This window comes from Xiphophorus maculatus, chromosome 22, assembly GCF_002775205.1.
Source record: "Xiphophorus maculatus strain JP 163 A chromosome 22, X_maculatus-5.0-male, whole genome shotgun sequence".
In the NCBI taxonomy this organism is placed as follows: domain Eukaryota; kingdom Metazoa; phylum Chordata; class Actinopteri; order Cyprinodontiformes; family Poeciliidae; genus Xiphophorus; species Xiphophorus maculatus.
This window is the reverse complement of record NC_036464.1, coordinates 7,821,782-7,849,462: the sequence shown is the minus strand read 5'-3', so window position 1 is coordinate 7,849,462 and position 27,681 is coordinate 7,821,782. Positions and strand designations below refer to the sequence as shown.

Genomic DNA, 27,681 nt, shown 5'->3' with positions numbered 1-27,681 from the left:
CTGAAAAACCTACGTAAATATACAGTAACAGAGTACTTTTGCTTTCTTACTTTACAACTCTTCATTCAAGTCGTATACGTTTCTGCATTCATTTATTATCGTTTCAGAGATGTCTGTCTCATTTCCCATCAGAAACAAACTTTGTTGAACTAAAAATTATTTTTAGACGGGAATAAATATTTTTATATGTATGACATTTTCTATTTTTGATTTGACACAGTAAAAAGTTTCTCAGTTGTGAACCGAGCAGTGGAGAGATGTACAGAAGCACTGTTTAAAGATAAAATAAAATAAAAAAATACAGAACTAACTGCAGGAAACGGTAAGCAGGGGGGGATCACACATTATTCTACTACATTTCCCATGATGCACCACGCCACCTTTTCTGTTACGCATGTAAACAGCGCAGAAGCCCCGAGGTTACTGCATGGATGCCTGCTATCAAGAAACAAGTAGACTACATTTATTTGGCTTAATTATTGCGCGGAGATTATTTTATATGTCTATAAAAGCCTGGGAGATGGTAGTGAATATGAGGTAGAGTTTTGTCCTTTTGTCCAAAAATCCAAAAGTAAACTACCGGTTGCATTTTGTTTGCTGCACCCCGCCAACGAAAGCTAATCTAGTAACACTAGTTAGACACTCGTAGAGAGCCGACTTTATAATTTAGGGAAAAAACAAACTGTACCTCTAAAAGGATGAATAAGCGAGAAGGTAAGTCAAATACAAATTATAATTTCAGACGAATTATATTAGATGCTCAGAGTAAGCTGTTTTATTTAGCTAACAACAAATCTTTTAGAATGCATTTTATGCACTAGCTAACTTCAGCCATAAATGTTTAATTTTTATTTGTCCTATTGTTGTATTGTGCCTTTTTAGCTCAGTGTTAAAGATCTATTTACTCGTATTTATGTCGGTATAGTCACAAAGTTTATTGGTTTATTTTTATCTGGCGCGACAGACCAATACTAAGCAGTGTAGAATTGTGAAATAAAAGGAACAAAAATAAAGCTTTCGGATTATATATCTTAAACTTCTGGGTTTTTGTATTCAACCGTATTCACTCAGATGCTAAAATAATAAAATCTAGATAAATAAATTGCTCAGATTGCATTCTACAGTTTTATTCGTAATAAAACTTTATTTGAATGATTGAAATGCTTCCGAGGCGCGCTTCTTGTTGATTTGTGTTTTATAATATTAGAAAAACATGCAACTGTGATGTTATTATTGTTGATTGTTATGACAATATTGTTTGTGATCATTCAGATTTCCTGTTATTTGCACCGGCACTATATCCCAGCCACTCTCTGCGAGCTTTAGGATCTCGGGCCCAAAATTATATATCAAGGGCTGTGAGAGTTCCTGCCAATTTTCAAAGTATAACAGAGCATGAATGCGTGACAAGTGAAGTAATATAGCCTCCTAAATATTTCACACATTGTTACTGTGGTGATCATTTCACTGGCCACATGTCAAAGCTGAAACTTAGTCATTCCAACTCCAGGCGGGCAACAGAAGATCCACACTGTTAAATAAAAAAGAAAACACCACGTTCAGGTCCCTTTCATATAGATTTGGGGTTAAAAGGGGTGGAGGTGTGCACAAATGCCTCCAAATTTGTGGAGCCTTTCAGCAGATAAGCTGGTAATAGTGAGAAAATGTGAGTTCTTCGGCCAGGTGTTGTTTGAACTCTGTTTAGAATAATAATAATAAAAAAAACAGCAGACAAACAAAAACAAAACACTTTTTTCACATTGTGAGAGTTTAAATTTATCAAGCTAAGCTTACAGAAAATAACAACAACCAATCCGATTTTTAAAAATCTTCATTATCCATCATCGCTTATTTCTGCATGGTGTCAGGTGAGGGCTGGTCACGGAGAAATGCTGAAGCTGCACAAGAGCGTGATGCGCATGCCAATTCGTCCTCGCCAGTCATCGCTGCGTTTAAAGGTAAGTCCGTCCTTAGCAGTTTGACGCCACTTTTTTAGGTTTAAATCTCTTTCATTAATAAATATTACAACTTTCTTTCTGTCTTTAAAGTTTTCCAGCAGGAGCTCGACACCAGACATGACAAATATGAGCGCCTCATTAAGATCAGTCGAGACGTCACCATCGAAAGCAAGAGGAGCATTTTTCTTCTGCACAGAGTGACTAAGTATGTTCAGGTTATTTTTCTGAGAAATTATTTTCTTTCTTTTATTGAAAAACTTATTTTGAATTCCTGTTTGTTAATTTTTTAATTTGCTTCTTGCACATTGAGAAATTGTACATTTCCTCAGAATCGGGACTAGACTTAATGTAGCCTATCACAGCTACTATGTTTATATGCAAAAGTTCTGTTTGTATGCATGGTGCCACATACCAGCTCTGATTTCCAGTTAAAATAATTCATATTTTGTTTTTCTCTGGCTGTAAAGCATTCCGGATACTGAGGGAGTTTTGAATGAGGCCGAGAGCAAACTGGATGGAGTCAGGCAGAAGATTGGGCAAATTGCTGAGGAGCTCAGAGGAGAGGATATTTATCAGTTTCACAGAGCTTTCACTCCAGGTGAGCTGTTACGAACTGTGTCAATACTAAACTTTTTAATACATTTTCTTTATACTTTACAAATCTAGAACAAACTTAGAAAGTACCATTTACTTAGCAACCCAGAACAATTGGAACCAACATTTAGTTTTATACTTAATGTAGTGACTATTTGTCCAAAAACTCAAAATCCAAAAAACTTGAAACTTAAAAGTGATCAAAGTGAATGTGAATTCGATTCAAATAGCCACTTGATACACCGTGGGTTTCTGGCTTACGCAGTTCCAAAAAAGATCAAAAAGTCAAAAATGCAGTTTTTTGTTCATTCCATAGTTCCAGGTAAAACATGGTACAAATTTCACAGGAGCTCTATTGTTTGGCTGCCTGATGGTCTCACCTGCGGAGTGACGACTGATTGACTGGCTGGATAGACTGAAAGGTGAAGTGACTGGTTGACTAGCTGGGTAGACTGGTAAATAAACCATGTGACCACCTGCGTGCATAAAGAGCTACCTAAAACCTACGTATTTATGCTGTTAAACACCCATGTCCCAAAATTAAATTAATTAACCAATTAAGTGAACTACTAGCCAAAAATCTCATTCTAAATAACTAGAATTAAACAAAAATTCTAATTATAAATTAACTAGAAAATAAGCAAATAAAAATAAACTAAATAATCTAAATTCCAAGATGTAACTGAAAATAAAGAAATAGCTCCTACACTTAACCAACATTTAGTTTTATACCTCTCTAATCCAGAACAAACGTAAGAGAAACCCCTATTAGTTTTCAAAATTATTTTCTACTTATTCTTTTTCTTATTAAACATTGGGAACCAATATTTAGCTTTGTAGTTCACCTTTTAGTTTTTCTTTTGGTTTTGTTGTTTTGTTTGTTTGTCCTTCTAATTCATGTAAAGCACTTTGAACTGCTTTGTTGCTGAAAATGTGCTATATAAATAAAATTACCTTACCTATCAATAAATATTAATTAATTTGAAAATATGATATAAATCACTCTTCTTTTTGTGACTGGTGTACTATAGAAGCGTTCTGATTTGCTTCCAGGTTAACCAACTGTGTAAAAATATTTCTACATAACTGAAAGGGCTATTTGATTCTTCTTTTTTCAATAAGTTGTATTCAGATTTTATTGAAGTAGGAGAAAATGTCACTGAAAATGTTTTAAAAATTAACCCCGTAGTTTTAGTACATTTATGAAGCAACAAAGTCATGGCAACAAAGTAGCTTTTTACAAAGAGTATGGAGAGTGCTGTATTGTGCGTCGCTACATGCATGATTTCAGTGAATTGTCTATTTATACTTTGGCCATTTTTTATCCTCGCTGGGTTTATGTGAAGTGAAAGATAACGTGACCTTGATGCTGCTGTGGGTATAACAGACAACACCCTCCGATAAAGCAGTTTTCTGACTAACACCACTGCCGGTCTTTTTGAAAGCAGACATAAAGTCTGCTGCGTTTGGAGAAAAAACATTGCTGGGAGTGAGAGTGAGCTGTTATCTAGCAACTTGGAAGGGGTTTTTTAGATTGTGGCCACTCAGGGAATCGGCGGTGCCTCGTCCACGACGTGACCAGTGGCAGTTTCCACCAATTACTGGTTTCAGTTTTTTTAACCTTATTAGATGGTGACTGAGCTCAGATCATGGGTTTCCCTGATAATCTTTGCTGTAATAGTCCCCAGGCTTATATAATGGGTCTGTCTTTTTTTGTTTGTTTGTTTGTTTTTTATAAGGACTGTCAGAGATATTGTGGCTAAATATAAACACAATTACCACTGATAACGCAGCACTTTGATAAGCTATTTAGCTCGACCTCAGTAATGATGCTGTGAAAACAGAAATGCACTTTTCCCATGAATCACTTGCTTCTCAGCGAATCTCTCTGTGGCCCAACGTTAATCAAATAAAACCTAAATATTCACTTGTCTCAGTATATTAATAAACCATCAGTATTTATAATGTACAAAGAGCTATTTTTGTCGATCAGATCCCAATAGACTGTCCATGCAAATTTTGCCCTCAACTTTTCCAAATGTTGTGCCAATAAAATCTCTTCTATTTTCAGTTTGTTTTTCCCTTAGTCATTGTTTATGAATTTCATTGACCAAAGGTAATGGCCGCTTTACAGCAGATAGCACAAACAGCTCCAGGCAGTAAACTCAGGAACTAAAACTTGGCTGCTTGCCTCAAAGCTTGTGTAACCTTTTCATGTCAAATATCCTGTCCACAATCAGAGACTCCACTTTTCTTTGCAGGTTTGGTCTACATATGGACAATATGGCTAAAAAAACCTTATCACAGTACAAGTGTTTCATATTAGTCAATATTGATAATTATTCATTTGTTTTTTTGTTTTAAATATCTGAAATACTTACTGCCAAACTGGTAGTGTGACATTTTATGCTTACCCAGTTTTCACTACCTGCCGTTGTTATTTCATATTTAAGCAGTTATGAGGCTGTTGCTTGGGTATCCAAAGATTAAGTGAGGTAGTCGATACAACCATCCTGTATTACTATTACATTTCCCAGAATGCTGTGGGGTTCAGTGAATATTCAATTCATTGAATATTCAATCAGACATAATACCTATCAATATTAAACACATATCTGTTGTGATCTATATTGATATTGATTTATTGTCCAGGTGTAATATAAATGTTATATTGTTATTATTTTAAATAGCTGCAAATATCCCCAAAAACTGTAATACTTGTGCATTACTGAGTGTAGCGCAGACGTTATACAAGATGAATGGGAAATTAATGTAAATATATTTGGCACGTATAGAAAAAGTTGACTGCAATCGACCCAGATTTGAGATATAATTTTTTTTCAGGTTTATTTATATAGATGAATGTAAGAATCTTAACTACTTCAAGCCCAATTCTCAAGTATAAAATAAGGGACTTAAAAGTCAACAGGCAGCAGATCCTTTGATTTCACACAGCTGAAAACAGTTATGTTGTCTTCAATAAGCTGTTAAATTGTAGTAAGAAAGTAGGGTGCAAATAGTGATTATTTTAGTTATCAATTAACCTATCGATTATTTTGACAAGTAATCAACTAATCCTTGTTTTTATTCAATATTAGAAATACATTGAAAGATACAAATAATAAAATAAACATTTTATTGCTTAAAATTCAACAAGATAGCATCCCTCTGATATACACTATGCAACTTGAGGAGTTCTGGGTAGAACATGTTTAATTTTAAAAATAACAAAGCATATATGTGCTCCAGTTAACGATTAATTGATTACAAAATTAGTTGATGATTATTACAATAATCGATTAATCTGATTCATCATTTCAGCCCTAATTCAAAGTAACTTATAGTTGGGAAGAAAGTAAAAATCAATAAAGGGTCAATTTCTTTTAAACCCTCTTTGCTCTGAAACACCAAAAAAAAATCCGGACGATGTTTCTAATTAATAAACGTTGTCTACCTGTGTGTGATGTCCCTGTGAAGAGGCCCTCCTGCCTGCTTGTTGCTCCACGCAGCAACATGAACGCAGCGCGGTGGAGCCTTTGAAGCCCGACTGCAGCTCCTAAAGTAAACTTCAGACACGACATCTTCCGTCCTGCAATTATTTGATTGTTGTTTACTCAGGTTCTGAAAACAAATGAGGGTTCATCTTAGCCGCTACAAAAAAATCATCACCATTTCATCAAACAATAGAGGCAGGAAACAAGATGATTATTTTCATCTGTGCTCTTTAATGCACAAGGAGCATTTAGCATTTTCTGCATCATTTAATTTCTGCTGTACAACAAACAAAATAACTTAATGCATTTTTTATAACATCTTGTGCTGATTTATATTAGTTATATTTTGTGCTTCAGGAATTCAGGAGTATGTGGAGGCCGTCACCTTCCTGCACTACATCCGTCATCGCAGCCTTCTCAGCCTGGAGGAGATAAACGCGAGGCTCGTCTTCATGAAAACCGACAACGCAGATCCAAAAGTACGTTTGACAAGTTATCATCTCAAATAACATGTCTATCTAATGTTCCCTATCAAACCTCACATAACATACTCTGATGAATTTTAAAGTGGTGTGAGTAGTTTTTATGAAGCAGTTGAAATCTTTTTTCATTAATTTATTTATTTTCAGGACTCGGCGGAAGCCCCGCCTTCGTCAGCTCACGTCCTGACCTTCCAGGTGACGCCGGCCGACTACCTGCTGGGCGTGGCCGACCTGACGGGAGAGCTGATGCGGCTGTGCATCGGCAGCGTGGGCAACGGCGACATCGACACGCCCTTCCAGCTGAGTCAGTTCCTCCGGCAGATTCATGATGGCTTCTCCTACATCGGGAACACTGGGCCTTACGAGGTCTCCAAGAAGCTGCACACGCTCCGGCAGAGCCTGGGCAAAGTGGAGGACGCCTGCTACACCCTGCGTGTCCGCGGCTCGGAGATCCCCAAGCACATGCTGGCGGACGTGTTCTGCACCAGGACCACCCACATGGACACAGAGGAAGGAGTGGTTTAGCTAAGCACTCTTCATCACCTTTGGTGTGTCCTTGTTTGGTATATTGTGTTGCATTTTTAATGCAGTGTGAGAACCGTTCTTTCAGCCTGCTTGTTAACGTAGCATAAACATTGTTAGAGTAGAAAATCTGGGGGGTTTTTTGTTGAAATTTTGAATATTTTGCTGTTTTGCATGAATAAAAGTGCTCTCCTTCAGACTTCCAGCTGCTTTGATTCAGTTTGTTTATTTTCTCGATGGCCTTCTTCTCTATCACTCAGATAATCTGATGGTCAGGTTGAACCATTGGATGCTCACAACAACCTTTGTACATCAGCAAACACAAACAAACCCCTTGCTTCAGCTCACTTGTTTCTTTAATCAGTCACCACCACAATTATTTTCATTTTATTTAAAGCTCAGAGCATGCAGAGAAATATTAAGGGTGAGGAACTACTCCTCCTCACCTGAGGGGCTTATTGCTTCAATTCAGACCAAAGATGATTCTTGTTTGCATCACTTCTTGGTTCAAACATGTCTAAAAGTTTCCCACAGAACTGCCTTAATCCAGACCCAACATTAGGAGCAAACCTGAAAGCCAAGATCAACATTATTTAAGGTCACTTGTTTTCTGAGAACACATTTCTGCACATATTTAGCTTAAATATATTACACTTATGTTTTTGTTTGATCTGCACCATCTCTTCTATGGATTTGACATTGAATACATTCATTTTTTTGTGCTAAAACTCTAAATTTAATCTGGTTTAATATGTGTAAATGTCCATATTTCTCCATAAATCTACTTAAAAACAATAACAGGTCAACAAAAATGATGATAAAGTAACAACATTTTTGTTAATTAATTGTTTTAGTGGAAATAGTCATCAGGAAGCTTCACATTTAAAGACGCTTATTGAATACTTTTCATATTTTTTCCAGAATCATCACTCACTTTATGTGCTTTTGATAAATAATTATGATTGGCTGATTTGTATTACTTCAAAAGTACTTTTCACATTGGTCTACATTATCCAGAAGATGTTTATTTTGGCCTTGACCTTGATAATGATTTGATAGTTCCAGTTTTTACTTGTATATTAATGCTACAGTATATATTATTGCTATATTAATGCTGCCATCTTCTGGACAGTATTGGTACCAGCTGCAGTCTCCATTATAATTGAAAAGCCATATTCTCAGTAGAGCTACATACAAATTAAATACCCACTGTATGTACATTTCTGTGCACATTTCTCCTTGTAACGGCCAAAAAGAATTGACACACAAAGAACACACTTAAGTAAAAACTAAAAGGAAGTTGATAAGTATAGCTCCTTAAAACTTAATGTGACTAAATCCAGAGATTTTGAGTAGATTTTACCAGGTGAAGAATCTGATATTCATTGACTGAAAATTCTGATAGATTTTTAGGAACAAGCATTTCAGCTCCGCATCGACTTTGTCTCTACTAGGTAGACATACAGCTGTTATTAAAGCAAAGAATCAGCAAAGTACAGACCATTGATACAAATTAGATTTTTATTTGCAATTAATTACAATTTTTTGAATAATAATAACGTGCTCTGTTTCACTAATAAACATTTGTTTCTCTGTCAAATAAAATCCCGATAAAATCCTTTGTGACAACATGTGAAAGAACGTAAAGAAGCCATTTACTGCCATCTGGTGGCAGTCGTAAAGTACAACACCAGAAACGAGAAAAGCACATTCCGTGTTCATTTAACTACCACCACCAAAGTAGTACGTTAATTTTTGAAATAACATACTGGCGATAATAAATAAATAAATAAATAAATAAATAAATAAATAAATAAATAAATAAATAAATAAATAAATAAATAAATCTGGTGATGAGTCTCTTTTCATTTAGAGGAAGTTTGCTGATTTGTCTGCTGCATTAGCTGTTTAATGCTGGCGCTCCCAGTCCGCATACAACCTGATAAAAGCAGCTCCATCCTCCACTCTGTGCTGAACTGAGCCGCTTTTATCTCGCAGTGTTGTCCATCAGCCAGCCACGCTGAATGAAAGGAGCCTTTGGAAGTGTGGGAAAGAAAATGAAAAGACTCCAGCTTCTGTTCTGTGGTGGTTTTCCCATGGATTTCCCCTCAACTCTTAACCAATGAAACATGTGAGGAACCATGTGGACATCAACATTTATCCTTGTTTACAGAAATTTATTTGAATCGTCAATATTTCTTAGCAGGTTTGGGCAAAATGACTCGGACAACAGATCCAGCTGGTTATTTCCTAATTGCCTGCCTTTTTAAATAAAGCACGAATAAACACAAACAGCTACAGCGTTTAAACTGCTGCAGTTGTGAGGCGGTCTGAAGGAGTCTGGAGGAGTCAAATTCCTGAACACGTAGGAGCTCCAACACGGCGCATGACGCAGGGCGCATGACGCAGCGCGCAGCGGCGACCGACTAACGGATTTACTGATCGATTACCGATCTGACAAGACAAAGTAGATTTCTATTCACTGTTATTTCTTCATATTGGATAGTTCTTTTTGTCCTCCTGATTTTAATCTCTTGAGGAAACATGACTACAGGAGCAGCTTTTCTTTTCCGCCTGTTGAAGCACAACTGAACCTACTTGTTTGGTTTTCACAGAGGAGAAAAAAAAAGTAAGAATCTGATCTGATCAGCTGTTAATACTTGAATTTTAAAAAAAGCATTTTGAAATGGAAGAAGAATCCCACTTTTACACGACAATTAGAAGAGGAATTCATTTTAAAAAAGCAGCCCGTGCTTAGTTTCCACAGCGGAAATGAGATCAGTCCTTTCGCCTGGCTCCACTTTTTCTAAAACATGGTGGATGTAACTCTGTTGCTGCAGGATCTGTCATTATCGGACTTCTGAAAACCTTTAATTTTATAGTTATTGATATAATTGAAGGAAAGATGTTTGCTGGGCTGATGGGACTCGACTGTCACCTGAACTCTCTGCATCACCGCTGCGAAAGCACTGAAGGTAAGAAATAATCTGCTTTATTTCTTTTTTCTTCCGTTTAAGGGACCGGTATTATAGAGTGATGTGAAAAAAGTACGTAACTCATTGCTTTATATCTCCAGAACCCATTACACTCACCCAGTGAATGGTCCAAATAGCCTCCAGCTTAATGTAAACAAGACAGAAAACAACATTTTGGGGTCAAGATCAGCTCTAATCTAGACACTCGAGGCTAAAAGTCTGCTACTAAATGAGTTTATAATGTTTTAAAACATGGCCAGGGTAATGCGTTCAAGTCAAAACATGTCAGAAATCTGGTGCATGTCTTTATTTTCATTAGGCTAGATTACAGCTATAGTATCTTTACTTGTCTCTGTGGGAAAAAAAGGAAAATACCAGGCAGCTGAAAGTCATGAAAACACTGCTGCCAGAGTCCTGACCAATGATGATGGATCTTTTGTCACTTTGGAGACATTTTTGGTCCAATCTTCTTTGCAGAATTGCTTCACTTTTGAGGATTTCTTGCATGATTAACTTGTCTAAAAGGATTTCAGTCTTGACTTTGAGTAGGCTACTTTAACACCTTATTTTTAAAGTTATTCACAGGTGGTTTTGATGGTGTTCTTTGTATCTTTATTCTGCTGCGTAACCCAGGTGTCCTTGATTCAAGTTATGCCAGTTGTCTTTTGCTTTGTAAACCTATGAATTTTGTTAAATTTTATGATTAAATTGCTGTATTGTCTGCCTCCTGCTGGCTTGTAGAGATGTAGGGATGATGTGGTTTTCTAACATTTTCACTCTTTGTTTCCCACCAAACCAAAATGGACTGTTTTTTGTTGTGAAAATGTCAGTCTTAGTCTCATTTAACCAAAGTATGTACCAGCTAAGGTCCCTGTCCTGTTTAGCAAACCCTTCATGCTTTGGTTTGACAACCTACGCCATCACTTCTACACTACCAATTGGGATGTAAACAAGCTATATTAGTTCTAATAGAGCCTTTTTTTTATAAACATAGGTCCTCTTCCTGATGGTCGATGTCTTAAAGAAGTTGGGTTTTGTTTTGCTTCATGTTTATACACAAAGGAAACAGAAAATCATGAATTAGAAAATGCTCAGAAATTGGGTTGACTTCAAAAACTAAGTCTGGTTTCCAATCCTGACTGTTGATTGATTACTCTAAATTTCCCTTGACTTTGGTGCATGGATGGTTTATCTTTGTTGTAACTTGTGTAAGTTGAACTCCACCTTTTGTTCAATGATCAGAGATAAACACCAGACAATGGATGGATATTCCTGTTACATTTATTTTAAAGGGACGTTTGGGGTACCAATAATTGTCACAGCGCCGATTTTATTGTAGCACCTCTTTTTTTTTCTCACTGAATAAATGGACTCAAATTAACGGTTGGATTTTTAATACTTTTTTAATGTCAAAGATTATAATATTCTTCATCAGGGTTCTGGTGAACAACTGGTTACACTTTCTAAAATTTAAGAAAAAATATTTATCATAATGAGGGATTATATTCTGTCATATTTTCTGTAAAGTTGAGAAACTTCTTCTCAAGCTGCCTTTTATGTGAACATGTTTGATTTTATAAAACAGAGAACATAAAGCGTCTAAATATCTGTCCAGAGCATCAGCTCTGTCACATTTTGCTGGTTCATGATCGTCACGGGAATATACAGGAAGTCAGGCATTAAGCCTCACACCCGCAAAGATTTTTAATGCTGGACTTTCACGGGTAATATTCAAGCTTCCTGTTTATAAAACTGGCTGGTTTTCAGATAGACTCTTGGTTTATTTCACTTCGCTTTTCTTCCTGCTGCTCTTCAAAACGAATGCCGAGGCGTCGCACATCTGCCAAGCAGCGCTTCTTCTGAGGAGGTTGCTGGCATGCAGGATTGCTTGTGCGCTGATCCTGTTCCTCACATGTTTGTGTTTTTATGAGCTCCTCTGCGTTCTTCTGTTGTTTCAGCGGCCAGTAGTGACACAGTGTTTAACCTGAGGGCCTCTTTTAGCTCCAAAGGTAAATAACTGTGACGTTTCGTTTTCTCAGACTTCGCCAAAGCAAAGAGTTACTGAGGGGATCAATTGTTGCTGCAGCAGATTTGATTTTTGGTTGTTGGAGCTTTTTGACCAGGATGGTAAAAACAAGCCCCTTGCTTCATACTGAGAGTCTGGACTATTGAGAAATGTTTGCTTGATACAAAAGGGATTAAGGTAATAACCCCCCCCCAACAAATTCTGACTTCTTTTCTCAGAACCAGAATTGTTTAAGTTGTTTATGCACCATCAGGCAAATCTAGTCTTAAAACTCAAATCTACCAAATAAATTTCGGACAGGCTTTCGTTGTGGGCAAAGTGTAGGTTTACAAATCTTACAACAAGGAAAAAATAGTTACATGATGATTATCATGATTATTTTTATATGCTAACAGCATAATTGACATACATCTAATCTAAGAATGTTTGGTTATTTAATTAAATTTTGATACAGAATTAGAATTCTGAGAAGAAAGAAAATCACAATTGTTTTTCTTTTTTTTTTATTCCAGTGGCCTTAATCCTACTCCATAACTGATTAGCCGTTACATATATAATGCACCAGTATGATGCTATGAAGCTTACCAGAAATTGGCTACACTGTAAACTACCAGAAGTGTCGACCTTAATGAGGCGATTGTTGATGTCCATTCAATATTTGGAAGCGTAGCCAACAAGTGAACGTCTTACTAAAACTACAGGCAGTCTACAATTTTAGTTTACATCATTGTTGACAATTTCTCCTTCTGTTTTCTGATTGGTCCGGTTAAAATTCCACCAGAGAAATCCAAACCAATGGGAGAAAGCCCAGACGAAGCAGAAGGGAGATGAGATTCAAGCATAGGAAGACAATGACTATTCTACTTTCTGATGGGATTCCTGGCAAATTATTTTTGCTCACAGCCTCACAGGAAGCAGAGAAAGACATACCACTGAAAGGCCAAGAAGTTGATGTCCCAACACAAACATGAACACGCACACACACACACACAGTCAGACAGAATGAGCCCCTAGGCATTTCCTTCCCTTTTACTGGGAAAAGCGGTCTGTGTGCAACTGAATCATGGTGAGGATACAGTGACACCACCAGCAAGTCCTTCTCCTTTCACCAGCCAGGCTCTTTTGCTCTCCTGAGGGTTCCCTGTATAATAACAGCAACCACACCAGATGGTGGATGGTGCTGTGGTATTTGGTCCTTATGATGAAGGGTTGGGTTCCTTCAGTCTTTAATGGGACAGAAGCCACGTCTATAGATCCACTTTAATGAATGGAGCTGGGTGGAACTTGAGCTTTCGTGTTGCGGTCCCAGTGGACCGGACGCTCTCACCGAGCCCAACCTGGGCATAAAGTAGGCAGCTTGTTATCACTCTCTGAGCCTGACATCCTGAAGTGGATTCTGTTTATGCCCTCTGCTCCCAGTCACATGGGACGATTGCATCACTGGAAGTCGCTGCGGCTGCTTAACCCATTTTCTCATCTTGACATATTGCAGAGAGACATGGAGTCTGCACATTCAGACGACAAACTACAATAACTTCTTTTAGTGTGTCTGAGATGGACAATGCTTATCTGATTCCTCTCTTTACTGCACAAAAGCGTCAGTGTGCCTCTGTGCTTTTGGTGTGTGCATGAGTGGAGGGAGAAAAGTGAGAGTCAGAAGTAGGAAGCGCAGCTGGACACAAAGAGGCTGTTGATTCCCAACATCTCAGCTTGCCTCTATTGAATCCAATGCATTATATGTTTTAATCAAATTGCGCAGCAGGTGTCTAAATGCACAAACAGAGCTTTCTTTATTATCCTAAAGAAAATTAGGCTCATAGCTCAATTAAATGTGATTGACCAAGACAATGCTGTCCTACTTTCTAAGTGTTTTTAGCTCAACAGAGTTTATTTGAGCTTTTATTAAGACTTTTTTTAGTTGTGTGGGAGTGTGTTTGGTTTTACTTCCCCCATTGATTTGAAGCTGCTTTCAGCTAAGCAAACAAAACAAAACAAACAAAAGTCTGGATGGCTCCGGGTCTTTCTGTCCCCCTTCATGCTTACAGTATGTGTAACCGTTTTATCTCCAAATTTTAATTCATACCCATGAACAATTTCCTTCTGCTAAAATTAAGTTTTTTTGTGGCATATGATCTCAAATTTCCAGGATTCTTGAAATTTGTTTTCAATCGACTTTTTATTATGAGACAGATAATCCCCCAAAAATGTACCTCCTCTGCCCTCTCCCAGTGCTTCTAGTACCAACTAGAAACAACCAATCAGAGTCAGGAGGCGGGTCTTAAGACTGCCAATAACAATCTCTTGTGGCTATGCTGCACTTTAGCTATAATAGCCTGTTGTGAATCCTAAGGCTAGTTAGCATGGCAACCGATGACAACAGACAAGCGGGTTTCCTGTAACCTTAAGTTGATTCTCGGCCTTTAGCACATTGAGCAGCGAGTACACGAAGTTGATTGACAACACTAAGACCGTCATCCAGGCTCTGATTGATTGTTTTTGGTGCATTTTCTCAAGCGGCAATAATTGCTCAGGGATTAGGCGGAGGAGATCGTTCTTTTCACAGGTTATTTGTCTAACAACATGGTGGCAGTTTTAACAAACAGTAAAAATTGATATATTTTTTCACAACAATTACAAACTGCAGCTTTAATTACATAATCTAGAATATTTTCTTTCAAGTTAGAGGATTGTTGTTCTGAGCAGAACAAACAGAAGAAATGTTTTTCACTTTTTCATAGAGAAGCGTGTTTCAGTTTAAAATGTGACTGTGGTATTTCCCAACAGCTGGAGCTGAACTGTGGGAAATGTTGCACAGCTTGTTTTTTCATTCAGACAGTGATGCAGGGCTGGAAACGTCCAGTTAAAGTAAAGAACAATGTAATGCTCCAGAGTTTCAGTCTTTCATGCTGCAGTTGCTCCTTCCAGCCTGATGAGCTCATACTTTATCTCCCACATGAACCTATCACCCAGATTAATGGTTAATCTCTGCATCGACAGGTGGCAAAGTATCTGGGACAGCTGGCAAAGTATCTGGGACAGCTGGCAGCTCTGGCCGTAAGAGGCTGCACAGGAGACCAGGGTACATGAGAGGAGAGCAGGCCAGGCTGCAGTGCACTGCTCATGCTCAGGATGAAGAGGAAGACGAAGAAGAGGAGGAGGAGGAGAGCATTATTTGCATCAGGAATGGAAAATCTGGACGCCACGCTGACATCACCAAGGCAACCAGAGTTCAACAGTTGAGTCAAGCTCCTACCGTCAAGGTGTCTTCAATGAATGATCTACATCACAAGCGATCCACATGTAGTTCTTCAGAGAGTAAGAATTTGGCCGACCCTTTCAATGGAGTTCAAACCACATCGAATGAACTTAGTCCAAGCCTCCAGTCTTCATCTGCGGTAGTCTTTAACTCAAGTTTTAGTTTCATCCAGCAGTCTCTAAACAGCAACCAGAGGCCAGACCCTGCTAGACCGCCGCAGGAACCAGAACCAGCAAATCAACAAGCTAATCTAGAGAAAAAAAGAGAGGAAATCGCCACCAAATCCAGTCAGGTCCATAAGGAGGAGCGTTCATATGGTGGGAGATGTTGGGGGGACTGTCTGTGGACTGGCAAGGAGGAAATGTCCCACCTTCCGAACTCTGAGTCCCAGTCTCTTGACATAGAGGTCACTTCCTCCCTGTCAGTGGACTCGGACACGGCCTCAGCCTCCTCTGTCACCTCTGGCTATGAGAGCGCGACGCCTACCTCCGAGCAAGGCTGGGACAGCCTAGTGAAGACGTACGACAGCACCCTGCAGGACTGCCTCCAGAACAACCGCACCTACACCAAGGTGGGTACATCACACCGCTCGAGGCATTCAAAAAAGTGTATTTGGGCTGCAGTTCATTTAAGGCCTTTTTTGTTTTTACATTAAGCTCTCTTAATTCGTTTGGTTTAGTGATGACAACTTACTTTTTTGTGTTGACTTGTACAATTTTAACTTAATAATTTCACTTTACTTGAAAGAATTTAGTCCAATGCCACATTCGTATCCTACGTCTGATGTTATGACGCAAGCTTCACCAGGGACAGATCCTCTATTAACCAGGTGCTGTGGTGGTGCAGGAGTTAAGGACAACTCACATAACGAGGCCTTTGACCTCAACGCGGCCTTTGCAAGTTCAATTCCCGGCCTGATGACCTTTGCCACATGTTTCCCCCCTCTGTTATTACCCACTTTTCTTTCTATCTACTCTCAAATAAAGGCCAAAAAAACCTTTAAAAAAGATTCTTTACCAATTTATTTGAAGTACAATAAATGATTTGAGTAAGACTGACTGAAATTTCAAGTTGAACCAACTTAATTAATTTAGTTGGATAAACTTAATTGACTTATTTGTTATGGATTGAAGCAATTTAATTAAGTTGGTTCAACTATTTTCTTCTTTCAGTGCGTGACAGGGTTTAGGTCTTATTGTATCTAAATTAAAGAAAGGGTTTAAAAAAACAATGTTTTAATGTAAAAATAAAACACCTTTTTTGTAACAATCTGCAAATTTCTGGTTTCTTCTTGGGTTGTTTGGAAGAGTCAGTCGAAATTGTCTGGTTTCCTACAGACCCGGTTTTAAAACAGTCCATAAAACTCCATTAGGTTTGAGTTTGGCTCTTTGATAGATACTCAAAGTGAACGTTTCTAAAGAGTAAACAGTGATTTGCTACTTCCAGCAGCAGAAATCTCCAAGAACTTCATATGTGGCGACTGCTTAAAAAGTTGAACTAATGATAAAATAAGAAACTAATGATAAAACTAATGATAAGTTATATTATTTTTTGATTGATCTTTTTTATTTATTTGGACTACTTATGTCAGTTTCACATCACTTTAGTAACCAAAATGGATTTTGTTTTAATGCAATGGTAAGGTACTTGTGAAAAATCACTAGGGTCACCTAGTGATTTTTCTTAAAGCCTTTCTAAGGATGACTGAATATCATAAACTTAAGGAGTTATAAATATGTACTGGACAGTCTCATTCAAGAAATATCCTAAAAATGAGATGTTAAGACATTTGACCTAATTGCAAATTAATCTAATTTTATGTTGATGAAACGTCCAAAACTCTGTGACCGAGTCACTTTGACATGGCGGTCGCTGCTCTCTCACTCTGACCCGTGGAAACCTTTTAAAGAGTTTTGACCCGATGGACTCACCGCTCTGTCTTCTGTTCCCTCAAAGATCGAGTCCATGATGTTGAAGCTGCAGAGGCTCCAGCAGAAAGCCATTCTGGATGACGACTACGACGCAGGTGAACTTTGAACCAACGTTTTGCTTTGATAAATATTGATTTAATAATACGAATAATCAGGTCGTACCTTACCAGCAAACCTTACCAGCAAGGTTTGCTGGTAAGCAAAATATTAAAATTTGCTAAATGAAAGGAGACCTTTGTAAAGTGCATTTATCTTTTTGGTTTTTAATTACATTGTTTATTCCATGCTGTTTATGTATTTATACAGACAAAATTTACAACATAACCCTTTTAAAAAGAGAGATGCATGGCACCAGGTTTTCTGATAATCAAATATGATTTAACAGATTATGACTTGGCAAGGTTTCCCCCAGAAAACTTGCTAAGCCCGGTGCCAGGAGGGCAGTCATCCAGCCAGCCGCCATGTTTTTGATTTAAAAATTGTTTAAAGATGACAGGACATTTGAAAATATTACTTGATAGTTATGCATTTTTGGAAGAATGGAAGAATAATATCTAAACACCAACTATAAAGTCTTACAAAAAGGCAATAATAATAATAATAATAAAAACTAAGTTAAATTAACAATGCTAAGCCTGTTGGGGTACAAGTAAAGCCTGGTGGCCCGCCAGGCTTATAATACACTGAGGGAAACCCTGCTTGGTGAAAATCAGGTTTTGTTATTAATTAGACACATGCTTGATAAGTCACAAATCCTTATTAATGTATAACATTTATTTGAAAATATTAGTTTATTCACAGATTAGATGTAAAACAAAACTTTTTATTTATACACTTTTTATCTTACTTACGACAAATGTTAAAAGTCACCTATTTAAAACTTTTTTCTTTGGAAATGAGGCCCACTTTCTCATGGACACAACCTAGATACCTCATAGATTTATTTATTACATTTGTTCATTTATCAATGAACAAATGTCTGTCCTACAAATATTTATTAATTCTGTTCATTTTGATCTATTTAAACAGTCATCTAGTCACTCATATACACATCCATTGCTGTTGTCGTTTTCATCTGCCTGACCTGAGAAAAGTTTTTTAAAACACGACACTATTTTGCCCCATTTCTTGAGCTTTGTGACAGAAATAATTCAAACTCCAAACCTAAAATTTAATTTTTTCTTTGTCTGAAAAGAGATTTTGACGTCTTTTACAAGCAACAAAGATCTAAAAACATTCTTATTTTTAAGATCTCATTATTGTTATTTTAAATGGGTTTTTATTGTTTTTACATTGGTTAATGCTTTTAATGTCATTTTGAAGTCATTTAATTATCTCGCATGTAAACTGTGAGATAATTAAAGTTTTATTATTATACTTTTTAGAAGCAGAGTGAATACTTTAGCAGTAGAGTTATATAACAGAGATTAGAGTCATGTTCAATATGCGTTCGAATGAGGCTGGGTTGTCAGATTAAAAGTAACATTAAAACATTAAGTAACATTAAAGTAACAAACTTTATGCATTTATTAAACATCATTTTTATTAAAAGTCCACATTTCTGCATTGAAAATTATGTTTCTATTAGTCTGATGTAATATTATGATCTTAAATGTCTAGTTTTTCTTAGCTGTAAATGGAAATCATCATAGCCTAAGTAATATAAATAAACGTGTAAAAACATTCATCTGTACAATTTGTTTCTATTAGTAACATAAGTTGTTGAAATAAAAGGAGTTTTACTGTATGAAATGTTAATTTTCTACACTGACATAATAATCATCTTCTCAAAGTTAATTGGCATTTTACATTTTCAGCTGAGCGCTTTGGGAAGAAGCTGGAGGAGCTCTGCAGAGAGCGCGGCGCTCTCAAACTGGGTTTACCCTCCATGCAGCCCAGCGTTGCCCACTTCCTGGAGAGACTCTCAAAGGTGGTGCACAGCGCCCTCCAGAGGGAAGACTGCAGTCATCGCAGGTCAGTTAAAACCAAAATGACCGTCATTTTCCATTTCAGTGGAAATAATGTTGACTGTAGTGAAAGGCAGCATTTTGCGCTGGTTACAACCCACTGCACCCGTCAGAGTGCCTCGTTGGCATTCTTATGCTGTTGTTGTCAACAGAGGAGATCCTGGAAACAATAACCTAAAGCTTATGAAGCATTATAGCTACTGTGACACAGGGTTTCCCCCAGAAAACTTGCTAAGCCCGGTGGTTGGGGTGCTGAGGTGGTCCACCGTGTTCCCAACGAGGCAACTCGCAGAGGCGCCAGTGGTGTGATTGGCTCTTTGAGCCGCCTTTTCCTTTGTCTATATCTCCCAATTATTGAGTATTATATTAGATGTATTATCTGTTGATATTGACCATGTGTCTATATATATTGTTATTGATTCATTGAGTAGCTCTGACTCCATTCTTCTTCTTTTTTTTTTAAATGGGGCTTTACAGATAGTGGGTAAAGTCGCGGTGAAAATTTAACAGGGAATTCTGAAAACAGATGTCCTGGGACCTTACTTTTTGTGATTGATGTTCTATGTTTTTTTATTGTTATTCTTTTGGTAGAGAGGGATCAGAACCGGACTCAGTGGAGCAGTCTGACCCAACGCAGCGGAGGGATCGCTTGATTCAAGAAAAACATCAAGTTGAGGTAAATGCAGTACGGATTATTTAATCTTCGTCCTTCCCAGGTTTGGTGGATAAATAAGCCCATCAGGGATTCCTGTAATTTTCTGACTTGAACAAACTTATACTAACTTATATTTCAGAGTTTTATCGGTTTTATTGATCAGGTTTATAGGTTTACACAAGCAAATGTCACTTTATTTTCAAATATATATACACGTTTGACTGACTCTTAGTGCCATCTGTTGGCAAATTTATTTACATTTTGATTTATTTTCACTGCAAAATGATAAATTTTTCATTAAATAATGCTTAATTTAACTGTATCTAAAAACAAACAGTGCAGCTGATGATTATTCCTGTGCAACATGTCACCAGGAGGAAATTGAGAAGCTGCAGACGAAGCTGGCGCAGCTGAAGGATCGCAGTCTAAATCTGGAGCAGCTGATCCAGCAGGAGGAGCAGTGGGCCGAGGCTGTGGACCTGGAGGGGTCGGTGCTGCGGAGCTGCACCGTGGCCCAGCTCCGGGACATCAGCCGCACCCTGCAGGACCTCATCTCGTCTGAAAACCGCACACAGATTTCCGTCTCTCCTCCTCCTTCAACGCTCAGGTCAGGAACGCAGAGGGGAAGAATATTTCACCGTCTAACAGCAAATTTTGGTGTGTAGTTTGGCATATTCTATCCACTGAAGCAACTAATCGATTATTAAAATAATTGCCAACTAATTTAGTAATCAATTAATTGTTAACTGGAGTATATGGACTTAAAAAAAATGCAAGTTGATGAAAAAACCAACACCTTGAAAGCAGTAATGATGACAAAACTGTACAAAAAATTTTTCTTCACCTAGAACTTCTCAAATAGCAGTTTTAGCTCCACCTGGCTTAACTTATGTAAATAAAAATCTCCTTTTAAGGACTTTTTGCAGTCTAATTATTAATCACTTAATCAAAAGAACAGTCAACAGATTAGCTCTGCACTGTAAATAATCAATCCAAAAGAACTGAGCTTTTCACAAGTTGATGCTAAAGTATTATTGAGCTGCAAATGCATTCTTTGCTACAGATGATCAAGCGTTCACTAAAGAAATGCAGTTATTGCATTTTAGGCAATAAAATGCTAATTTTCTTGTCCCAAAAAAAAAATGAAGTGAAGCATCTGTTTGCTTGCATTATTTATGTATTTCTAATATTGTATAGTGTAAGCCTAAGTGGTTAAAATGAAAAATCTGCAGAAGGTGCCAATATTTCTTAATATGCATGCATACGATACATATTTATTTCTGTTGGTTTCTGGTAGCGATATAAAGTGAGACATCTTTTAGTAATACTAGTAATCACAGAGTCCCAAAACTAAGTGTTTAATTTAACATAAACACATCTGTGGATGGATGCAGTAATTATCTGTGCTTCAAAAAACTATTTCAACCATTTAATCAAATGTTCCTAACAAAATAATGAAACTTGTATTTCAGAATAGCTGAAGCGGAAATACAGTGACTAGAAAATCCTTCTTTTCAAATTTAGTCACATTACAACCACAAATATGTCAATTTATCGATGTTCGTCTTTTGCTGCAGTTAGTAGGTTTTTCTCCTGGAAGTTTGTAAGACTGGTGTTGACAGCATCATGCTGCAGCGTTCAGAAACACAAAATATCATTCATATATGTGCAATTATATAACTTAATGCAGCATTAAAAAAAATTATAGATTCACATCAGAACAAAGTTTTTGAATAACTCTTGCTTTTTTCATTAAGCATAAACAATTATTATGAAATAGAATAGAATAGAATACACCTTATTGGTCCCCAAGGGGAAATTGCTTATTCGTTGACAAGCTACACAATCTAAGATGTTAAATATTAATAATATAAATATAACCATAAGAGATAAAGTTTATAAAATATATATATATACCTAAGAGTGATGCAAGTAATTCAATATGACTGAATATAAGTAAATAACAAGCATGCACATGCAAATATGTTAATCTAAAAATGATCTAATCAGGGGGTAACTGCAGTACTTCTAGTCTGCCTTTAGGGGACACTAGAGAGCTGTGAATGTCGCTGACAAAACAAGCTGCACTTGTACTTTCCTCTTTGTTGTCTTACAAGATTTCTCACATCTAGAATGGCTTATTTGGAGGAGATTTTATTTGTTTTATTTCAATTTTTTTCTCTAACCAAATAAATATCATAGTCAGGTTGATTTTTCCCTCAAAAAGGTACACTGTTAGACCTTTTATTGTAATTTTACAGTAACTTACTGGCAACACTGTTGCCAGCAAGTTACTGTAATTACCATTCTACAGTACCCTTACTGGCAACAGTGTTGCCAGTAAGTTACTGTAATTACCATTCTACAGTACTCTTACTGGCAACACTGTTGCCAGTAAGTTACTGTAATTACCATTCTACAGTACTCTTACTGGCAACACTGTTGCCAGTAAGTTACTGTAATTACCATTCTACAGTACTCTTACTGGCAACACTGTTGCCAGTAAGGCAACAGTACCCTTACTGGCAACAGTGTTGCCAGTAAGTTACTGTAATTACCATTCTACAGTACCTTTACTGTTATGATATTTCACAGTTAATTTTTACTGTGAGTGTGCTTTACAGTTATAACTGCATTACTGTAAATGTAGTTTCTAGTATAATACAGTAATTGTATTTTATAGTAAAGCTGGTCTACTGTAAACTTGTTTCACAACATAATGTCAGAGTTTTACTGTAAATTAAAGTTTACATTTCTTTAAGATAAGAATATTTTACCATAAACCGAAAAATTTCATAAAAGAAATTTTAGTCCAAGTACTGTGAATAACAGGTATTTATTTTCAGCAGATTTGTAGAAATAAAATCCATTTACATATTCGCAATGTCATAAAAAACAATGTCACAATACAATATAATGTGCTGTAAAACAACAAAACCATAGAACACATTTCCTACATCAGAAGAACTTTTATTCCATTTGTCAAACAAAATCAGTGGGATCCATCTTGTGGAAGCTGAACTGTAAAGAATAAGACAGACAATGTGGGAGGTCATGAGATGGTCAGGAAGTTATCTACATTTTCAAATTGACAGGAAGTTGACAAATTTAGCTGAAGTGACAATGTTCACATGCATAAAATCTTTGTCATAAAGCAGCATTAAGTTGATAATTTGTTTAAAAAAATCAATTGGACTGAAGTGATAATAGAAGCTGCATAAAGAATGAGCAGGACTGGCTTCACTTCAGGTTTTTGGATTGTTTATGGCAAAAGCAGTCAGTCAGTCTTCAGTAATTCAAAAGATTGCGTCCTACAAATGTCCCCAAGGGGACGATGAAGTACAACAATCTTTTTAGTCATTTTGTTGGTGCTGACGGATTACTGCAAAGGTGTGCCTAATAAACTGAAAACTGCATAGTATAAAAATACACCACACTTAAACGACTACACACTTATACATTTCTGTGATTTATTAAGAGATGCAGCGACATCCACTTTTTACCACAGACACAGAAAAGATGCAGGCTACTCTAAAGGGCTATTGTGTAGGAATCACATGCCATTTATAAATAATCATTAAAATCATATTAAAAAGGCTAAAGTAAAGTCAGAGCATGCAAGATAGGAGGAAAAGACAACAAAATAATAAACATTTACATTTGGTAAAATACTTACCTAGTTGGAAGTCCTCCATTCAAATTCAGCAAGTTGTTGGAAGAAGGTGGTGATCTGGGAGTTGACACTGACTACTTTCCTCTTGACAAGACTTCCCGTCTTGCGGCTTGTACCGACTTTGGCTGTGCATTTGGTACCAACATCTGGATTGATCCTCACAAAGAATCTTTTAACAGAAATAAAATATATTAATTGTATTTTTTAATGAAGACGTACAATACAGCAATCAGCTATGGTTCTTCATCATCAGTCAAACTGTCATTAAATTTAATTCATAAATGGCTTGGTGTAGAGTACTTGCCGTTGTATCATCTCCAGCGTGGTGGATGCTGACTCCTAATACTCCAGATTGAAGACATAATATGACCCAAAAAAGACAGCAAGGACGCTGGCAAAGTCATGTAGTTGCTCAGGCTGGAAAAATACCTTCTCCTCCATACTGACCATCCACCGGGTTGCAGACATCGAGCTATTTCCTAAAATAGACAAACCCTTGTCAGGCTAACGCTAGTGAGTAAAAGTACAGACTACCATAACAATTACATACATTGCTACGAAAAAATTATAGTGATAGAAAATATTCCTCTTACCAAGCATGATTACCCTTGGTGTAGTGGGTAAGGTCATTTCCATTTCAACAGACATCTTGGTGGAAGATACCTTTAAAACATAAAAGGAATACTCTCTTAAATATGAATTACTGGTAGTAATTTATATTTAAAGGGCCAGTTCACCCAGATTAAAACAGGTTTTTGAGAACCTCATCCCGGAGACTAGACTAGACTTTACCCCTACATCCTGCTACCACTCTGAAACAGTGGATGTGAATGACAGTTTGTGGGGCTAAATGCATTTTTTAAAGCATTACATTCCACAAGTACAGTTCCACAAGTGTTCAGTCTGACTTCTGCTATGGCGGTGACTCCTGTGCATGTGGGACCTGAATGCAGAAAATGTTCTGAAGGAAGCAGGACATTGCTCTATTCCACATGCAAACCGATAATTAACTGTGTGTTGATGTTTCTTCACATGACTACAAAATTCTGTAAATTCTGAAGTACAAATGCTGCAGAATTTACACCTGTACGTAGTTGCACCTGTTAGTACTGACTTAACCTTAAATTTGCAGGAGCATGGTTTAAACATGTGAACAGTCCTTATATGTAACCAGGGTTGGAAATTAACTTTTTTGTCCACCTGCCACTGTGGCTGAACAAACTCAAAAAATAACAGAAACTACTTTAATTTTTTTCACCTTTGTCCTCATTTACAGACTCTTATACACTATGTTGGAGATGTAATGGTACTTTTGCAGGCTAACCAGCTGTAGCAAGCTCAAAGTTATAGATTAGGTTAGCTGCTCCTCTACATTTCCAGACTATTTTGTGGATTCAAATATGTTTGAAGAGCTGTCTTTTTACCTGTTGTCTTGTCTTTTGAAGAGATGAAGCTATGTTAGCAGTCAGCAGGACAGAACTGCACAGCCATTTGGAGGGAAAAAGCTTGGGAGTTAAAAAAAAAGTCATCTGAAGAAAAGAAAAAAAAAGAACAATGTTAGAAATTCATCCTTGCTGACCTACGTAGCTAATCTGCACTTTTAACATTTGCAAGATCATGGTTTAAACAAATGAACAGTCATTAGATGTAACAAAAAAAGGGGGCGGGGGGAGGATCAATTATTAGTTAAGGTTATATTGTTCCACAAAGGATGTAACAACAATGCTAACAGACACTCAGCACTGAGCTCATCTCAACCCAAAGCCGCCCGAGGAAGATTAAGCGGCAAAAGTCAAGCTAAAACCTTCAACGGTAAAATTAGCACCTTAGCTAACGTTAATTCCGAACCAGCTCAAAAAATAACAACATCATATTTTCCTTTCTTTCACCTTATTTACAGACACGTAACTTATAACGTTGCAATATGCCAGTTATATAAAACACCAGAGTTAGTAACGTAAAGGTAACGTTATTTTACCAGGCTAACCAGCACAAACCAGCTCATGCTATAATGCTAAGTTATAGCATGATGCTATAAGCTACGTTAACTCCATCTAAAATGTACATTTCCAGACTAGGTTTTGGCTTCAAACAGTTTTCTAAGAAGTGGTTTTTTACCTGTCTTGAAGAGCTGAAGCAGTGTGAGCCCACAGCACGGAGACAGAGCTGCACTTGGAGAGAAAAAGCTTCGGAGTTTAAAACAAACGTCATCAGAAAACAGTTGGAAGCGAAGCCACTCTTGATGACGTAGCTAGATAAACTGCATGTTAATGTTAGCTAGGATGTGAAAAAATCAAAAGTACATGCTCTCTTTCTGCCTTAAAAATATGTTAACCACTAAAGGAGTAAAAATACAGAAACAGGGAACCACGATGAAGCAGCTATGATGACCGTTGGAAATCAAATATAATTCTTACTGTATATTATAAGTACAGTACCACTACTGTAATGTGTAAACAGTAAATTACTGCAACTTCAAAACATACAGTAAGTTACTGTAATACTATGTACTTTACCCATAATGCAATGCAAACTACAGTAACTACTTGTAAAGATGTCTTATGGTAGGGTGACCAAACGTACGTATTTCCCGGGACATGTCCGTATTTCACGTCCTGTCCCGGGCGTCCCGGGTTTTTTTTTTAGAAAGTGAGGAAATGTCAAGTTTTTTAAATTACCTTCATTGGACCATTAAATTTACAGGCACTAGGGCACTGCGCACGGCCCTGCGTGTGACGTAATCCCTGAGCCGCGTCAGTGCGGGCAGCCCTGTTCTTAATCAGAAGATAGATAGCGTGGCTGTCAGTACGCCAACAACATACCAAAGCGCAAATGTATGTTTACCTACTATTTACAAAAGAGTTTCCCCGCTTTCAGACCCCCCCCCCCCTCGCTACAACGTGTCCTGGTTTTCCCAACTGAAAATATGGTCACCCTATTTATGGTAGTTTTACTGGGCATTTTGTGGTATTTAACTGTAAAAAATACAGCAAAGGCTAACAGTGTATGATGACCGTTGGGAATCAAATATAATTCTTACTGTATATTATAAGTACAGTACCACTACTGTAATGTGTAAACAGTAAATTACTGCAAATTCAAAACATACAGTAAGTTACTGTAATACTATGTACTATACCCATAATGCAATGCAAATTACAGTAACTACTTGTAAAGATGTCTTATGGTAGTTTTACTGGGCATTTTGTGGTATTTAGCTGTAGAAAATACAGCAAAGGATAACAGTGTAAAATTGTGATTATTCTGAGAAACTCACATTGGCATTAAACCAAATCTGAAAATCTGACAGAAATATTTGATAATGTTCTCTATTAAAATAATAAAAATAAATAAATAAAAAACAACAACAACAACAACAACAACAAACATCTACATTTTCATGCAGGCACAGCAAAACTAAAAGACAGGCAACAGTTGGGTGAGACCTGAAGAATAATTTATTTTTCAGGCTGAGTGAGAATGCATTAAGCAGCACCAAGTACTTTATTTTATTTATTTATTTTTATCCAAAGCATCCTCTGTGCCGCCAGCCTTCTTCCCTCACACCTGCTTGCTGCTGCTTTGAATTTTAATGGTTTTTCTCAGATGCTAATGATTACTTTGCATCTCATCCTCAGAAGTTAATAGCTTGCGAAGCAACCCTGCGGAAAGCCCCTCTGTCTTGACACTCGTTACAAAGACATGTAAATTGTACTTATCGCGTTCTGCCGGTGTGACCCACCATCAGGGCAATAATTTGATACCTGACACATCGCCACCACAAATGCAACACATTTATCTGATTGAAATCATGGTTTCCGATTGGATACCCACACGACTAACTCTGAGCTCTCCTTTTTCATGTTGAGGTATTTCTAATGGCGGCAGATTAGAGTATTCATAAAAAAGTTGTTGTCCAACGGATGATTATTTTGGAACATCAGCTTGAATAACATGCAAAGGGCACAACAGATTTTTGTGATATGAGAAAGCTGGGACTTCCTCAAGGTGACTGTGTTGTGCTTAATGGATTTTATGCTCCATTTTCCTCATGTTCTAATTAATTTATACCTCTGTCACCATATAATGTCACCTTGCATATTTGTCCTGTTTGCATGTTTAGAGACGTATAATCAATGTGACCTTTA

At 37.2% G+C, this 27,681-nt stretch overlaps 2 protein-coding genes across 3 annotated transcripts in view; both read left to right on the top strand.

Moving 5' to 3' along the window:
• The first annotated feature begins 395 nt into the window (after positions 1–395).
• tsnax (translin associated factor X) lies at positions 396–7,253 on the top strand. The gene is made up of 6 exons (XM_005795129.2): positions 396–714; positions 1,869–1,958; positions 2,049–2,163; positions 2,426–2,556; positions 6,404–6,525; positions 6,676–7,253. The coding sequence occupies exons 1-6, from the start codon at positions 699–701 to the stop codon at positions 7,051–7,053; spliced, it is 852 nt and encodes a 283-aa protein (XP_005795186.1). The 5' UTR covers positions 396–698; the 3' UTR covers positions 7,054–7,253.
• A 1,914-nt stretch (positions 7,254–9,167) lies between these two features.
• Positions 9,168–27,681, top strand: part of disc1 (disrupted in schizophrenia 1) — a 59,801-nt gene continuing 41,287 nt past the window's right edge. Inside the window, exons 1-6 of one of the 2 annotated variants that reach the window (XM_023327801.1) lie at positions 9,168–10,025; positions 15,049–15,878; positions 17,264–17,333; positions 19,056–19,212; positions 19,797–19,881; positions 20,235–20,467. In XM_023327801.1, the coding sequence (XP_023183569.1) occupies positions 9,956–10,025; positions 15,049–15,878; positions 17,264–17,333; positions 19,056–19,212; positions 19,797–19,881; positions 20,235–20,467 (1,445 nt within the window). In that variant the 5' untranslated portion in view covers positions 9,168–9,955. The remainder of the gene's footprint in view (positions 10,026–15,048; positions 15,879–17,263; positions 17,334–19,055; positions 19,213–19,796; positions 19,882–20,234; positions 20,468–27,681) is intronic. The other variant, XM_023327800.1, reaches the window with a different exon arrangement.

Excerpts from the sequence above, each read along its gene's own strand:
- tsnax (XM_005795129.2), top strand. Across the intron at positions 2,164-2,425 it reads CTTCTGCACAGAGTGACTAA|CATTCCGGATACTGAGGGAG; the intron begins GTATGTTCAGGT and ends CTGGCTGTAAAG. Across the intron at positions 2,557-6,403 it reads TCACAGAGCTTTCACTCCAG|GAATTCAGGAGTATGTGGAG; the intron begins GTGAGCTGTTAC and ends TTTGTGCTTCAG.